The 16,864-nt window shown below is 37.4% G+C and overlaps 1 protein-coding gene across 3 annotated transcripts in view; it reads left to right on the forward strand.

Moving 5' to 3' along the window:
- Window positions 1–379: 379 nt before the first annotated feature.
- Window positions 380–16,864, forward strand: part of HERC4 (HECT and RLD domain containing E3 ubiquitin protein ligase 4) — a 132,726-nt gene continuing 116,241 nt past the window's right edge. The window contains exons 1-3 of one of the 3 annotated variants that reach the window (XM_075534773.1): window positions 380–730; window positions 2,036–2,066; window positions 2,531–2,835. In XM_075534773.1, coding sequence (XP_075390888.1) covers window positions 2,610–2,835 — 226 coding nt within the window. In that variant the 5' untranslated portion in view covers window positions 380–730; window positions 2,036–2,066; window positions 2,531–2,609. Of the gene's footprint in view, window positions 731–2,035; window positions 2,067–2,530; window positions 2,836–9,102; window positions 9,236–16,864 lie in introns of those variants that run through there. The other 2 variants (XM_075534774.1, XM_075534775.1) reach the window with 2 other exon arrangements.

The raw sequence follows: 16,864 nt of genomic DNA on the forward strand, positions 1-16,864 counted from the left end.
CGGACTTGTGACGTTTCATCTGCTACTTTAAATTCTCCTTACGGAGAGAATAAAATAACTGGATTCTCTTAGACAAACTCCAACACGGCGATTTTTTTCTTCATTAAAAGAGCCTCGTGCATGGTGAAGCTTGTTATTACACTGGTGGACAACTGCTGCCCTCTTCTTCCCACCCCCCCGAAATCCCACTTGCTTTCTGGGTGTTCAGCTTTTCTGGAAGCAACGAAAACCAGCACACTGCGCAGGCGCGCGATCCACGGGGCCTGGGAGGATTCCGGCGCAGGCGCGCGGGCGGGAAGTGGGCGGGCTCGCGAGCGTGCTCCGCGGCCCACTTCCGGCCGGCCCCTCCCCCCTTCCCCGCGTTGTCGCCTCCCCGCCTCCCGGTCTTCCTTCTCCCCTGCCTCTCCCTCCACTCTCCCCGCCCCACACGCTCTCCACGGGGCTCGCCTCCGCCCTTCCCCTCCCGCTCCATCCGGGTCGCTGACGGCTCGTCTCTGGACTGGTCAGCGGTGGCAGCTGCTTTCCTCTGAGGAACCCGGTAAAGTTTCACAGAGGCCAGCGAGGGGAGCCGCGGAGCCGCGGCGCCGACGCCTGAGGAGCCCTGGTGACCGTCGCCCCTGGCTGAGGGCGGGGGTCCAGGAGCTGGAGCCCGGCCCGAGCCGCCGCGTCGCCTGGCTTTCTGGGGAGGGGCCGCTCCGCGTCGCCGTGGGCTCTCCCTCCGGAGGGGCCGGTGAGTCGTTGCCCCCGTGGGTTCGGGAGCGAGTGACGGCGTTCATTCAGGAGGGGGCCGGCCAGGCTGGCGGCTACAGGCCGACCTGGCGCTGGGCGCTTTCTGCGCGAGCACCCGGGTGGGGGCGGGGGCGGAGCTGGGGGAGAGGTCACTATCGGGGCCCCCGGCCCGGGGGCTGGGATGTCGCACCTCCCGGGGGAAGGGCCTCCTGGAGCGCAGGGCCGCCGGGGCCGCCTCTGCGGCTGCTGCGAGCGGGCGGCTGCTGTAGTTGGCTGGTCTGGTCGGTCCACGAGGTTGTGGGGTGCGAGCGATTTCTCTCCTCCGGGCCCCGGCGTGCTGTGGTTGGGGTGCACGGAGTGCAGAGAAGGCTGGGCATAAACTGCTTCGCATCCCCTACCTGTTGCTGGCGAAGGGACTCCTTCCCCAGGCCCCTTCAACTGACTTCTTCAAGAGAAAGGTGGTTAGAAACCTCGTGTGCAGAAATCGGGGTCTTTTCCTGCCTTCCCTTAAAAATTTAAAAAAAAAAAGAAGAAAGAAAAAGAACTACCGGAAGACAATGCGGCAACTCTTGAGTAGTGACGCCCCCAAAGAATGAAATCAAACTTCATTCAGCGGACAGTCGGTGGCATGCGGTAGCTTCAGTGCCTGCTAGGGAGAACGTAGGAAAACGGCATTTTTAAACTAGGCAGGTTCTCTGTGAAGGACTGGGTGTCAACAAGGGGGAAAAGACGAATTTCTCCTAATGCTGTTATTTAGTAATTTGATGTGCTTCAAAATCTACGTAGGATTAGGTGGCGTGGGCTGGGATTGTTACTTGAGTGTTTACAATCAGACATTTGCTGTCAGTGTGCTGGAATGGTCTACGGATTTCGCCATGAAACTCACGGCTCCAGCCCCCCTGTTCCTGTTCTTGAAGAATCGGCAGCGCTAGACTCGTTTGCAGGCTTCCCCATCTTCCAGTGTTTGCCCCAGAGACATAAATAGATAGGTTGGTCACTGGAGAAAGTTCAGTCTCAGCTACCGCCTCTAGTAGAAAATGTTGTCTTTGGCGGAAACATCTTTGTTTCTACTGCATTTCCCCCTCCTGTATTGTGGTTACTAACATTTAGTTTTGAAATTGAATTTGTGTAAGGTCAGAACGTTTCTTTTTTGGATTTGTACGATATAATATTGGAGGCTATTGGCTTAACCTCATGACATAATTGTCTCCACTGCCAGTTAGGACAAAAATAGTGTAAATTATTGGAAGAATTACTTAAATTGAGGGAAATTTAATGTTTTCCTTATTAATTTTGTATGTTACAGATCAGAACTTCATTTTTCTCTTGATGTGGAGGTAGGTATAAGAAGGTTTAATTATGCCATGATTTGTGGTAGATTTCTGCGGTTGGCTAAATGTTTCACTATTTGAATTTTGGGGTGGTGGATAGATGCTTCCTTGCTTGTTCTCCCCCCCCCTTGCTTGTTCTTATTGAAATTATATTTTAAAGCAAGAAATAAATAAAATGAGATTGATTTAATTAAGATTTGGGATTTATCCATTAGTTTATTTCCAAGGTAACAAAAAGTCAAAACTAGTTAGCATGTCTATAATTGTGAAAAGAATCACGGAGGATGGCTGTAATTTCTCTATACTTTTCTACAGGTTATATTTAAAAAATACAAGTAGTTGACTTTTGAAACTTGATGGTGTCAGCGTGGTTTATTATAAAGTAGACTTAACGTAGGCTAGCACTTGAAAAGACAATTACACATCATGTTTTCTTTGAAGCCATATTAACTTTTTCCTTGTCTCCCCAGACATAGGATTACTGCCAGCTTTCCAGTGTCTAAGAAGGGAGTTTTTAATTGAAACTGGAAGACCAAAAGAAATACAAGCATGTTGTGCTGGGGAAATGCATCCTTTGGACAGCTAGGCTTGGGTGGAATTGATGAAGAAATTGTTCTAGAGCCCAGAAAAAGTGACTTTTTTATAAATAAAAAGGTCCAAGATGTAGGATGTGGACTCAGACATACTGTATTTGTTCTGGATGATGGAACAGTATACACATGTGGATGTAATGATCTAGGACAACTAGGACATGAAAAATCTAGAAAGAAACCAGGTAAGTTGGCAATTAATTTTTTTGTTGTTGCTATTTAGAATAAGTATATCACTTAAATTTTGAAGTATTATTTTTCTCTAGTCCTAAATCCACATTCTCTCACACTTTAAAAAATGAAGAAGTTCTTTAAGTAATTATGTTCTTTATATTTGCATGCTTCTAAAAGTATTTAAATTATTTTGCATGTGTTTTAATTTCACAAACCTTTATTGCATGAGGCTTTGGGTTTCAGAACATAAACAACTGATGTTGTAAAATGATGAAAAGGCAGCCTGCAGTGTGTAGAATTTTAGTCTGGAGAGCGTAGGTATATAATATAGTCTGTTGAGCCTCTTTAGTAAAAGTTTTGTTCAACCGTCTTGGGCAGATTAAAAAAAATCATTTCATTGGGGCTCTTGAAGCTCTTGTAACACTCCATACATTAATTGTATCAAGCATATTTGTACTTATGTTGCCATCATTTCCAAAATATTTGCTTTATATTTGAGCCCTTGGTATCAGCTCCTCTTTTTTCCCCTCCCTCCTTTATCCTCTTACCCTGTTGAACCCTTGATAAATTATAAATTATTATTTTCATATCTTATGCCATCCACTGTCTTCCTTCTCTCATGTTTCTGTTATTCATCCCCCTGGGGGTGGTGGTTATATGTCAATCATTGTGATCCATTCCCCCTTTCTCTCCCTTCTGCCCCCCCCCCCACCTTTCCCCTACCCTCATGGTATCCCCTACTCCCATTGTGTTACTGAGAGGTATGTATATCGTGAATTCTGTGTGTTGAGGGTTCTTATCTGTACCAGTGTACATGCTCCGGTCTAGTCGGATTTGTAAGGTAGAACTGGGGTCATGATGTGTGGTGTATGGGAGGGTGGGCGTGGTGGTGGCGGGGAGGAAGCATTAAAGAGCTAGAGGAATGTTGTGTGTTTCCTCGGGCTGACTCATTTCTTTGATCCTTATGTGAAAGGATGTCCAATTGTCTATAGATGGGCTTTGTGTCTCCACTCCATCCCCCCCTTGCCCCCACTCTTTCACATTGATATAATTGCTTGTTTTGGGTCTTTTGATGTCTGATACCTGATCCTATCGACACCTAATAATCTCACAGGACTGGTATACTTCTTCCATGTGGGCTTTGCTGTTTCACTGCTAGAACTTTTTTAACTTCAAGCCATTAAGACCCCAAACACTGTATCTTCTAATAGCCGGGCACCATCAGCTTTCTTCATCACATTTGCTTATGCCCCCATTTTCACTTCAGCTTTCCTTGGGAAGGTGAGCATCACAGAATGCCAGGTCATTCGAACAAAATGTTCTTGTGTTGAGGGAAGACTTTAGTTGAGGCACTGTCCATCTGCTACCTTGATACTTAACATATAAATGTATATACATAGACAATGTTAATATATTTACATATATGAATGTCTGCATTTATAGCGCTATACATGTTTTTATCTCCTAGTTCTTCCATTTCCTTTTACTTTACTCTTGTCGCACTATCACATTGAACCTTCATTCGGCTCTCAGTAATTCCTCTCATTTATATTGCACTTGATCAAACCCCACCAGGTGTTCATCTCCATGTTGGGTAGATTTTGAGCTCATAATTTATGTGGTTTTTAATATATCCCAAAGTAGGGGTGGGGGGGAATGAAAGTTTTAAGGTTTTTTAATATGAAATGTTCTGATTTTGAAGTGGGCATACAAGCCCAGTTTATAATTATAGGACAATATGAATTCTGAAGAATTTAGTCACATGTTGTTTCCTTGGATGTACTTACATATTTTAAAATCAAATGTTACCACTCTTAAAAATATTCTTCATATGAATTTTGCTTTCATTACCAACCAAAAGTTAATAAATCAAGGCGATAAATTTAGATAAGACTAGCAGTACTGATGTATCATTCTCTTAACTTTTTTTTCTCTTTAATGACACTTCTGTGCACCTTTTGAAAAATATCCCTTTATTTAAATAATTTCTTTTGCTAGTCTGCTCTTGAGACATTAATGTAGGTACCCAATAAATATAATTAAGGCATAGTTCTTTCATGATACCTCACCTTTGCAAAACTTCACTTTTTTAGCTTGTAACTGTTGTGTAGTTTTTCTATCTTTGTGGTTAGACTGTATCTCTTTTCTTCTACCTTCCTTGCCTTCATTTGTAACTTCACATTTATTGGCTGAATGGTTGATTTAAGTATTGTGAGGCTCAGGCCAATGGTGGCTTTCATATTCTCTACTAAGATTTTTTTTATGGAACCGTATTAGATTTTCATAATCTCAGCATTGGGGCGATTTTGTTGGTGAAAATGAGTGGTAATATATTTAAAATAAAATGAAAATAACACAAAAATGTTCATTTGAATGGTGGATCTGCTTCTGAATCAGACACTTTTCTTTAGCTTAGAATGCTGTCTCAGATTGAGATTTCCATGACATTAGAATTGTTGCTAGTCCTTGTGCTAACATGTCCCATAGAAATAACACCCCATTATGGTTTTAGTAATTTCTGAGAGGCAGCTGGGCAAATAGCAAGTATAAAGCCAGCAACATAGAAATTGCAGTGTACGTACTGAAATTTATTAAGACTTAAAGATCTTAAATGTTATTAAATGTTCCCTGTTTTATGTCCAGGACAAAGACACTGAGCCCTGATAGTATAATGAATATAATGCCTGGAACAACTTCTGCCTCTATGGAAAGATTCTCAGAAACTTCACTAGCCAAAGAGACTTCTTCCTGGTCATGTTGACATTGTGATGATGGTTGCATTGTGACATCTGTATAAGTCTATTGATTCATCCTGGAAGCATCATTTGGTAATAGAAAGTTGAGAGAATAGGTTTCCTTAGCTTCTGATCTGCCTCTTTATGGCTCATTTCTGACCAGGGTGTACTGTATACGCTAAACTGTGAGACAAAAAAGAGACATGAACTTTGTCTGAAAAATTTAGAGCCTGGGCTGGAAGTTAAGCATACATAAATAAAACAGCTGAAGGTAATGGAATTTGACATGCTGTGTACACACACACACACACACACACACACACACGCATACACACACCTTATATAGTCATGTATAAGTCGAGTTTTTCAGCACATTTTTAATGCAGTTTTTGTGGTAAAATTGTGTGCCTCAGCTGATATTCGGGTCACCTTATACTTGAGTATATACGGTGTGTTTTGAATCTAGAGAATTTAAATAATGAGAAATATCATTGTGGGCTTAAAACTAAAGATTCCGGTGGAAATGAAGTGTTTAGCCAGTAAAAATAAAACGGGTAGCTGTTTAGTTTTTTGGGGGAATAAAGCTTGTGGGAAGAAGGGCAGCTGGTACTTTCCCAAATACCAGCAAAGCTTTTTATTACCAGAAGTCCAAGCCTCAGTGGGAGAAACTAGAAGTTCAAGATAGTTCCTCTGGTAGGAACTTCGTTTAACCTCAGTTGTTTTAAGGTGCTTGAGTGGTAAATTTCCAATAATATTTTTAATGAAAATTATTTCCATTTGGGATTACTCCTTAATGATTTAAATGTGCCCCATCCTCAGAGCTTCTTTTTTTATTTAATAAAAAGTGTGTGTGTACTAGATTAGAAGATAAAGGACTGTTAGAACTTACTTAAATGGGTTTAACTTTAAGGTCTTTTACGGTCATTGAGTTAACCATGTATTTCTAGGACTTTATAATAACATAGACCACTTTATCAGAGCTTTAAACTTGTGTGAGAAAGAAGACACACAGAAAGGATCTCAAGTTGTCGCCTCACAGAAACCGGTTTTACAAACAGATTAAATGGTCTATGGCTAGGAATAGAGTAAAAGAGAAGGAATAATGATAATATGAAGGCTTTGGCTTCACAGTGCAGTAAATAGATTTGACGTATTGACTGTTGGGAGAGAGTTTTCATTCTCCCAAGGTTGAGGTCCATAACTATACCATGAAGGAATCCTGGTGATGCTGTGGGTTAAGTGTTGATCTGCGAACTGCTGGGTCAACCATTCAAACCCACCAGCAGCTCTGCTTATTTGCTGAAAGATGAGGCTTTTTGTCCCTGTAAAGGTTTACATTCTTACCCTGTATAGAATTGCTCTAAGTCAGAATCCATTCAGTGTCAGGAGGTGTTTTTTTTTTGTTTTGTTTTTTAAATATATCCAAGGACCCTTGGTGGTACTGTGGGATAGACATTGGACTTTTAATCATGGGTTCGTGGTTCAAGTCCTGCAGCCTCTCTTTGGGAGAAAAAATGAGGCTGGCTGTTGCTGAAAAGATTTACAGTGTGGAAAACCACCTATAGGATTACTATGAGTCGAAATCAACTCAATGGCAATGTTTTTTTAAAAGTATACGAAGATGTAGATAATGCCCATGCTCATCTCTGCTCTCATGTACAGGCATACCTCAGAGATACTGTAGGTTTAGTTACAGACCATTGTCGTAAAGTGAATATCACAATAAAGTGAGTCACAGTGTTTTCGTTTCCTAGTGTTTTGTTTCCACTCTACAGTAGTCTTTCAAGTGTGCAATAGCATTATGAAAATGCTTGAGAATTACCAGAATGTGATACACAGGTATAAAGTGAGCATATGCTGTTGAAAAATGGCATTACTAGTGTTATTCAACTTAGGGTTGTCAGAAACCTCCAATTTGTAAAAATCTAGTGTCTTTGAAGCTCAGTAAAGTGAAGCATAACCAAACAAGATTTGTATGTACACATATGAGGAAGCGTTTGAAAACTAGTGGAAAAATGGAATGAAAGACATTGGAAATTTTCTGCAGATTTTTTGAAGCCCCTTGGGTATGTATACCCCTTGCTGTTAATATTTGCTTTTCTGAATTATTTCAAGGGAAGTGAAGTTATATTCACTTTCAGGATTGTAGTTTTCCTTCATTAGAACTTATGTAATACTTTTATTTTAAGCTAGTGGCTAGCATTTTCGTAATTTGTCTCTGACAAATGTGTTAATATTTAATATGCTAGACTTATACATCTAAATGATTTGTTTCATTTTTATACACCTTGCAAAAATAATTCCTGAAGATTATAACTATAGGAGATGTATACCTTAATGAACAAGAACATTTACTCACTGTATATCCAATTATAGGTATAATTTGGTGACTCTGGTGCTAAATGTGTTTTATATACCTATTTTTATTTGTTTCGTGTTAGAAAAAGTACTAAACTGTGTTATGACTGCAAATTTGTAGGTGATGATGTATAGTTCTTTCTGAAAATGACTTTTGGTAGCGTTTGTTTACAAAATTCTTTCATGTAGAGTATCTCATTTAAACTCTCAACAACTTTATGAAGGAACTGGAGAGGCAAGTATTGTGGCCTCCAGCTTATTGAAATAGATGCAATTAAATGAGATCACTTGGGCTAATGAATGTGCCGAGAACATTCCAAATCCTGAGCTTTTATCTTTATTCTACAAAGCTTTTCCATTACCATATTTAGGAGGTAGAGTAATTACATGTTTAGGAGGAAACTAGATTCTCACTGGTATTTTGATAAAATCTTTTAAAAAATTTAATTTTATGCTTAATTTTTAATTATAAATTCAAAGAGAAAATCATTTAAGGGCTCATGAGAGGGTTGAAAGTTTCATTTTTAGGACGTGATATTGTGTCAACAGGAATTAAAATTCAAATATATTTAGTTTTTCACTTAACCAGAAGGCCAACTCAACTTGGAAAGCCAGCCATATAAAATTTATCTTTGTCAGTCCTCAACTGTTTTATAGATGATGCATGTTGATTCTGTGTGGCAAAATGTTAATTTCTGTTGTTGGTTCATTCCATTAAAAGCACTTTGGTCACACAGCAATAATTGCTTGCTTGCTTTCCTTTCTTCTGCATTTTCTGACCTCTCTGTAAAACATACATCTAGCAATGAGTTGTACCTTAAAATGTAGTTAAAGAAACAAATATAGGAAAATAAATTTAAATATAGTAGCCACAATTATTCACTTAAAGTAGATTAGAAATACCAAGCTTCACAACACATTTCTTATTGAACCAAAGCATGTAAGACCAAGGAAGCTCATTATATTTTATAAGCTTCTAATTTTATGATGCTTTCTAAGAGAAAAATGTGGACAATATGAAAACTTGAAAAATGTAAATTGCTTTGGTCAGGAGTGTATGTTTGCTTTGGATGCTTTGCTTTGAGAAAGATTAGTTCTCAAGCATCAGTGTCAGGGGTAGGGAAAAAATCAGTATGCAAACAGATGACTACTCTTAGATGTATAATAATACTTTACTTTGTGTAGGACCCCACATCTGAGGAATTTCAAGAACATTACACAATAACTCATGGTTCCTTTCAAAATGCTTGTGACACAATTTGCAAGAATTATCCTCATCTTAGGGGATAAATATACGGAGAAATGGCAGCACAAGTTGGTAAGTAACTTGTCAAAACAGCAAGTGACTGGTGAACAATTATAAATCAAATCTGAAAGTTTGAGTATACCAGTCTCCTACCTTAGTCACGAAAATGTGCTTGTGTTTAGAGTTATTTATAGTAGTAGTATCTTCTGTTGAGGCAGATCAAATACTAATGCACAGATTGTTTCTTTGCCAGTTTATTTGATGGCCTAATGAAACAAATCATTTTACCCAGATGCTTGTGTTCTGATGCATCTTTGGTACTTTATTAATAATCCTGTGTTATAAGCAATATTAAACATAAATGAACAAAAATGTACTGTAGTAACACCCAGATTTTCATCTTTTTTTATATCATAATCTACTACATCTTTGTTATCTAACTGCTATGCTTTGCTACACTGCTATCCAAAGTCTGTACTACCTGCCACTTACAGTTGATTTGGTGGTGGTTATTGGATCTTAGATTTAGGTATTTGGGCTCAAGTCTGCCACATAACTCTCTGGAGGACGCCTTGATTTGGTTTGTAAAACATTTAACCCACATAGAAGACACTAACTGTAGACGCCTGATCTCAACAATCTGACCAATGAAGGCTTCTTTTCTTTTTGTCAATATTTTTATGAAGACTTCTTTTCAAGGGAAGGGAACCAATGGGTTTCTTTCTGTAATTTAGTGCAAGTGAGCCACATACTTCTCTCAGAAGAACCAAGTGTAGTAAATTTAAGTTTCACAGTTTGAGCATTGCCAAATGTTCTTGTTGCAGATAGTAGTTTACGTGGTTTAGTAAGAATTCATAGGGTTTCACGTCCAAGCATGTGATACAAATGACAACATTTGTCATTTGCTAAAGCTCTTTTCTCATAAATCTTAGGCATTTAAAAAATTAAGTTGAATAAATAAGTCAAAAGTCAATATAGATCATTAACTTCGTAAGCTATAAAGAATATCAGGTGCTTGAGATATATAACACCTAGTAGAGCAAATGTATTCAAACACGGTTTGGGCTAGGATTGGGTAAGTGAGTAGAAAAGTGGGTGGCATTAATGGAGAAGTCATTAACGAACTTACTATTTATCTCCTTTTAGCACTTTTCTGTATTTTTTTTCCTGTCTTGATGGAATTAAAAGACCACAATTGGTTTTCTATCTTAATTGTACTACTGTTAGTTACTTTGTATACAAGAAAAAACTATGCTTGTGTGTACTTACACAAAAATATATTTGCGTAATTATTATAAAAGGGCAATGTTGAATTTTGTTGATTTATTCCTTAAACCAATATTTTACTTAGTTAGAATTGCCCTTTTGTATTCATTTCTAGTGTGGCAGGAATTTAGTTGATAAGCCTTTCTTGGCCATAAAGAAAGCATTCTTGAATCCTATTTTAAAGTATCTGAATTATTTCTTTGTTAATATCCTTGTTTTGTTTCATTTTATTACGAGTTATTCTGAAATATGAATACATTAGTTTTTTGTATTCACTACTAATTGTAAAGGAATTGTCTTGAAAATTTGGGAAATGAAGGAAAGTATAAATTAACCATAATGCTATAATGGCATAGATAAGTAGCATTATCATAGGCTTTTCTGATATAGTTGAGATTAAAGATTGGGAATCTGTTCTTGTATCTCAACTTTTTTAATAATAGTTGAATAATGATTGATTTTTGTTTTTACATTTGACTGTTATTTAAGGATATTAATTTAGCATTTTACAATTTCAATGTAATAAAATGTATTCGTGAGTTCTCATTTTTTGGAGTTTATTTCTAGATTTTTTTTGTCTTAAGTAATCATGCCATGAATATATGCACAAATGTTGTCTTTATTCGAATCTTTGTAAGTGAAAAACGTTGGCAAGCTTTTGGTATATATTGTTTAAAAATTTAATTGGGGACACAAGCCTAGTGGAGAAAAGTAGAAACTCATAAGCATGCTTAAAGGGTTAGAAGATATGGAGAGTACCTTGTAGAGATGGATGGTATGACCATTTGGGATGGGTTGAATTGTGGGTGAACAGTGAAGAGAAATCTGATATAAAGTGGAAAGAGATAGTATTTCAAGAAATAACGATGAAGGGTGCTTTTTTAGGTATGTCAGCGTCAGTTAATGAAAATGTTGTGGGAAAAGTGACTAGGAAAGTTAGAAAGGGTAAATATTGAAGTCAGATTATAGAGCTAAAAACTTGAATTTAATATGATGAATAGCCACTGATAAATTGTATTCGTAATTATCAGGGGATTTTAGAAAGGAGGGGTTGGAGGGGAGATAATTTAAAAGTAAAGAAATTAAGTTGCAATAAACAACTCTGTGCCAGCAAGTCAAACTAGGTATAATCCTAGGTGGAATCATTAATTAAAAATAAAAGTAAGGATTCTAGGAAGAGGAAGAATGTCAACTTGGTTAAATTTCAGAAGAGTAGAGAAAAGATGGTGAGATGAATTTTGTTTGGACTTAATGGTGATATATAGGTAGTAGTAAAAAGTCCAGGACTGTAAAAAGGGAGAAAGATCAGGGTTAAAGGCATAAAATCCCCTGATGGTAACCCGCGGGAATCACCACTGACAAGAAGATTCGGAGGTTCCCATCCACCCATAGATTCTGGCCTGGTGTTCTTCCAAAAAATCAACACAGTTCAACTCTGACATACATAGGACTGTCATGAATTGGAATCAACTCCAAGTAGCAAGCTGAAGGCATGAAGTGTTCCATTTTCAATTTTGTTTTATCTATAATTCAAAATAAGCTAACATTCTAGCTATAAATTTCTAACCTGATAAGTAATTAATACCCCATTAGTAATACTTAATTTCATGTCTTTGAGGAAATGCTTAAATTATTTGGTGATACAGGACCTTTATTAATTTAAGGTAATGTAAATAATTACCAATCCTAGTTAATCTGTGTTGTGAAGTTGAATTCTTATATTACTGTATATAGATTGAATTATCTATTTACCTGTTCATTTAAACTTTATTAATAGGTTCATTTACTTATTTTTAGCTGATATAAACCTGATAACCTGTATGTTTTCCTTCATGAACTCTCGATCTGATTGAAAACAGCTTTTGAAGCTGCAGACAATACAATTATGTAGAAGTTGCTTCTGGTTCCAACAGTTACTAAAATAAATTGTTAATTATTGGATATTTGCTGGTAGAGTAGGTGAGAGCTTCTGGGAAAGATAGAGGGCTTCATAAAATTTGTAGGAAAATGGAATTAAAACTTTTTCAAAGAAATTTTGAGCCCTTGCATATGCCCTCTCGAGTTAATGGTGTTGACTTCTGGGAAAGAGGAAAGGGAGTGGGAAAGAAATGGGGTAAGGCGGCTACAGGAACCAAGCAAGGAGTAGATGCAATTGTGTATGGAAGCAATTTCACCTTTGAGTCATTAGAAAAAGTTTGTGGCTTTTTCAGATGGCATGAATAAAATAGAGTTTAGATCACCGCCCACAATTGATTTCCAAGTATTGTTGATAAGATGTGTACTTTCTGGTCTAGGTATTGCTCAACTATAAATTTTATAACTAGGCTTTCTAATATGAAATGGATCTGGCATTCCTCTCTGAAGAATAATTCAGAAAAGGACATGAAAGGCAAATGTTACCTGTGCCCGAACAGAGGTTTATTTATATACTCAGTTGGTAGATTAAGTTTCTGCAATTGGGACAGAGTGAAAGGGAACACTGAGACCTAGTATGGCAATGGGTAATTAGAAAAGAGAAACTTTGTAATAGAGAAATTTAATAGTGAAATGCCATTTAAAAATAGGTACTAAAAAGCTGATTTTTAAGAGTAATGGTAACCAGCATTGGTAATCAGTTTTATGGATGAGGAAATTAAATTTAAGGAAGTAAATTGAGTGCCTTCTATCATTTGCCCCCACCCCCCATGAAAAACAAAAAAGTACTAGGAACAATCTATTTCTAAAATAGTGGAAGATTAAGACAGATAAAATAATACAGGAATAAATTAATAAATGTGCAAGACTACTAAGGAACCTACCGCATATACTCGAATATAAGCCAACCCAAGTATAAGCCGAGGTACCTAATTATTACCTGGGAAACCAGAAAAACTGATTGACTCGACTATAAGCCTAAGGTGGGAATTGCAGAAGCTATTGGTGAGTTTCAATAATCAAAGCAAATGAAAATAAAATGACCAAAAATTGAGACATCAATGGGGTAATGTATTTAAATATTTATTTTAAATAGAAAACATAAAAGGACAAGTCATTTAACATTAGTAAACCAGCGCAGTAAGTGGAAAATAAGTTCATCAAAAACAATAAGGTATCAACAACGATACCTTAAGAGACGATTCCCTGAGCTCAATCAGCAACCAAGCTAAAATGTAAAGAGTTAAAATCCTTCAAAACGGAATTCCTCATCATCATCCGTATCCCAATGCAGAGCTTCAGCTGGTGTGAGGTCATCATAGATGCTGTCCTCACCGATCTCGTCATCATCACCATCACTGCTGTCATTTTCATACAAAGCACAGTCTTCACTGCCATCCATAGCATTACTAATACTACATTTCTGAAGGCACGTCGCACCATGTCTTCTGGAATGTCTTCCCATGCATTTCGAACCCCCTTTGCTATATTAACTCTATTTCAGGCTTCATGAGATTTCTTCCTTTTGTTAGTCGGGCTTGACCAGATGACATCCATTCATGCCACATCCTTTGCACACGGTCTTTAAAAGGCTTAGTCAAAGACACACGTCATAGGACGACTCTGATTGGTTAGATGTGAGTAAACAAACATTCAAAGCCCTGGAGTGTCAGCCGGGTACACCTAGCTGGGGTACCACTGACCTGTGTATAAGCCGAACCCATTTTTCAGCACATTTTTGTGCTGAAAAACTCGGCTTATACACGAGTATGTATGGTAGCTTAAATTTAAACCACATTTGTGGATTCAAAAGAAAAATAAAGCAGTCTTTGTTAAGTCAGTTCTGACTCTTGGAACCCCATGTGTGTCAGAGTAGAACTGTGCTCCATAGGGTTTTGAACTGCTTGTTCTTATTATTTTATTTTTAAATGCCTTTTTAAAAAAAGTAGATCACCAGGCCTTTCTTTTGAGGTGCCATCGGGTGGACTTGAATTTCCAATCTTTCAGTTAGTAGCCGAGAGCCTTGGCGGTTTGCACCACACAGGAATCCTCATGTGAGTAGAAACACCGAACTTCATAATAATGTTACTTCTCTCTAAAATTATTGGTAAATTTAGTGTGATCTTAATGAAAAATTCAACAGTTCTTTTCTGGGACTTGCACAGATGTATTGCAAGTTCATGCAGCAAAGGGGAAAAAAAACAAAGTAGCCAGGAAAAACTCTTAGACTAAGTAGTAACCAAGCTAGACACTATCATTTTAATTTTGAAGTCTTAATACTAAAACTCAGGAGAAAGACACACTTTCTACTCTTGTAAAAAATTTTAGTTTAGGTACCTTCCGGGTAGTTCTACTCTGTTGTACAGGGTTGCTTTGAGTCAAAATTGACTTGTTGGCAGTGAGTTTGGTTTTTGGAATATTTAGACTAAACAATAAATAAACCAGTAAAACATTAGAAAGCTCAGACATAGACCCTAGTCATCTGAAATCAGAAAAGAACAAGTGGGGGACTACTCAATATAAATAAGGTTTTGGAGTAAGAATTAAAAAGTTGAATTAATAACTATATTTGGATAAATTTAAGTGGATTTAATATTTTAGTGCAAAAACTGAATTGATAAATGTACTTAATCATTTTCAACTTGTTGCTGTGAGTTTTAAAAAAATACAGTTATTTTGCAAAAAGGAAAGCCTTTCCAATTGAATAGACAGAAAATAGATTGCATAAAAGTAATCACTATGGATAATTAAAATATCAGTGAAAACATGACTCACATTATAATCAAAAGGCTAAATTGATATTAAAAACACTCCATATGTTGATAAATAATCCAACAACAAAATGGATAAAGCATTCAAAACGACAGTTCACGCAAATAATATAAAAATGGCTCTTAAACAAAAAACAGTTCTGCTTCTTATTAAGGGAACTGAAAGACTAAGGTGCCATTTTAAAGTTTGATAATACACTTTGCTGGTAAAGCTGTCAGGAAACAAGTACTGGTAATCATACGTCGGTATCAGTGTAAATTGGTAAACCACTATGGAGGGTAATTTGACAACGTGTCAGAATTACAAATGCACATATCCTTTATTTCTGGGATATTTTTTGTGTTATATATTTGTAGATATACAAAATTAACAGTTTCAATATTGTTTCTAATACCAAGCAATTAGAAACAACCTTAATGTCTTTCTTTGTTATTTTGACACCGACTAAACAAATTAGAACTGTCCATAGGGTTTTCTTGACTGTAATCCTTATGGAACTTGATTGCCAGGTCTTCATGCTTGGTGGATTTGAACTACCAATCTTTTGGTTAGTGCTTGACCATTGCCCTAGTGTGCTTGACTCTTGCTGTTTTGCGCCCTTGAGTTGATTCTGACTCATAAACTACAGGACAGAACAGGACTGCCCCAGACGGTTTCTTACCCTGTAGTATGTATAAGAGCAGATCACTTGGTCTCTTCTTTAAAGTCATTAGGGGGTTTGAACTGCTGAGTACTTAACCATTGGACTCCAGGACTACTTTGTCTATTAAACCCCCTGCCATCAAAGTGATTCTGACTCAGTGAATTTGTAGGATAGAGTAAAATTCCATAGAGTGTCTGAGGCCGTAAATTTTTTCTAGGAGCAGATTGTCTCATCTATCTCCTGTGACTGGTGGGTTTGAACCTCCCAACATTCCTCTTAGCATCCCAGTATTTAAACCACTGTACCATCCTTTGTTAAGAGCTCTTACATTATGGTCCCATTCAGTGTAATACAGTGTAAGAAAATAATGCAGTTCTTAGTGTACTGATATGGAAAGCTTCCAAAGATATATTAAGTAACAAAACCAAGGCATAGAACATTGAATAGAATGCTATTTTTTAAAAAACAATTTTGGGCGAGGTGATTTCAATTCATGGTGACCCTATATGTTAACAGTATATGGGGGTTTTAATGACTGTGACCTTTAGAAAGTAGATTGTCAGACCTTTCTACCAACGTAGCCCTAGATGAATTTAAACCACTAACCTTTGGGTTAGTAGCCTAGTGCTGAACCATTTGCATGACCCAGCTATATTTGGGTAGCAAATGGAAAAATAAAGACCTGTGTTTGCTTAGCTATACCTAAGAAACCCTAGAAGGATACTAACTAGACGTGTAAAAAAAGCATTGCTAGTAGTGTTCTAGTTCATAAGTGCATGGGTTTATTCTAAACAAAATCTGTTTACATGGGTGGCTGCAGAGAAGTTTTCTTAATAATATATTTTACTAGTCTTATTAGGATTACTTCAAGTAGAAGGTGTCATGGGGAAAAATGATGTTGAGGTAAGGGCTGATAATATGTTTTTAAGAAAACTGAAGTAGACATCTTTCCAAATCATTGAAACTTTGCAACAACTTTACAGTAATGCTGCCCCACAGAAAATAACAACTTTTATATGAATCAGTGTTTTAAGGGAGGTCATGAAGACCACAGATGAGCTAAAAGTGAAGATGGTCAATCACAATGAATTAAACTGTTGCTTACG

Source organism: Tenrec ecaudatus, chromosome 16 (assembly GCF_050624435.1).
Source record: "Tenrec ecaudatus isolate mTenEca1 chromosome 16, mTenEca1.hap1, whole genome shotgun sequence".
Classification (NCBI taxonomy): Eukaryota; Metazoa; Chordata; class Mammalia; order Afrosoricida; family Tenrecidae; genus Tenrec; species Tenrec ecaudatus.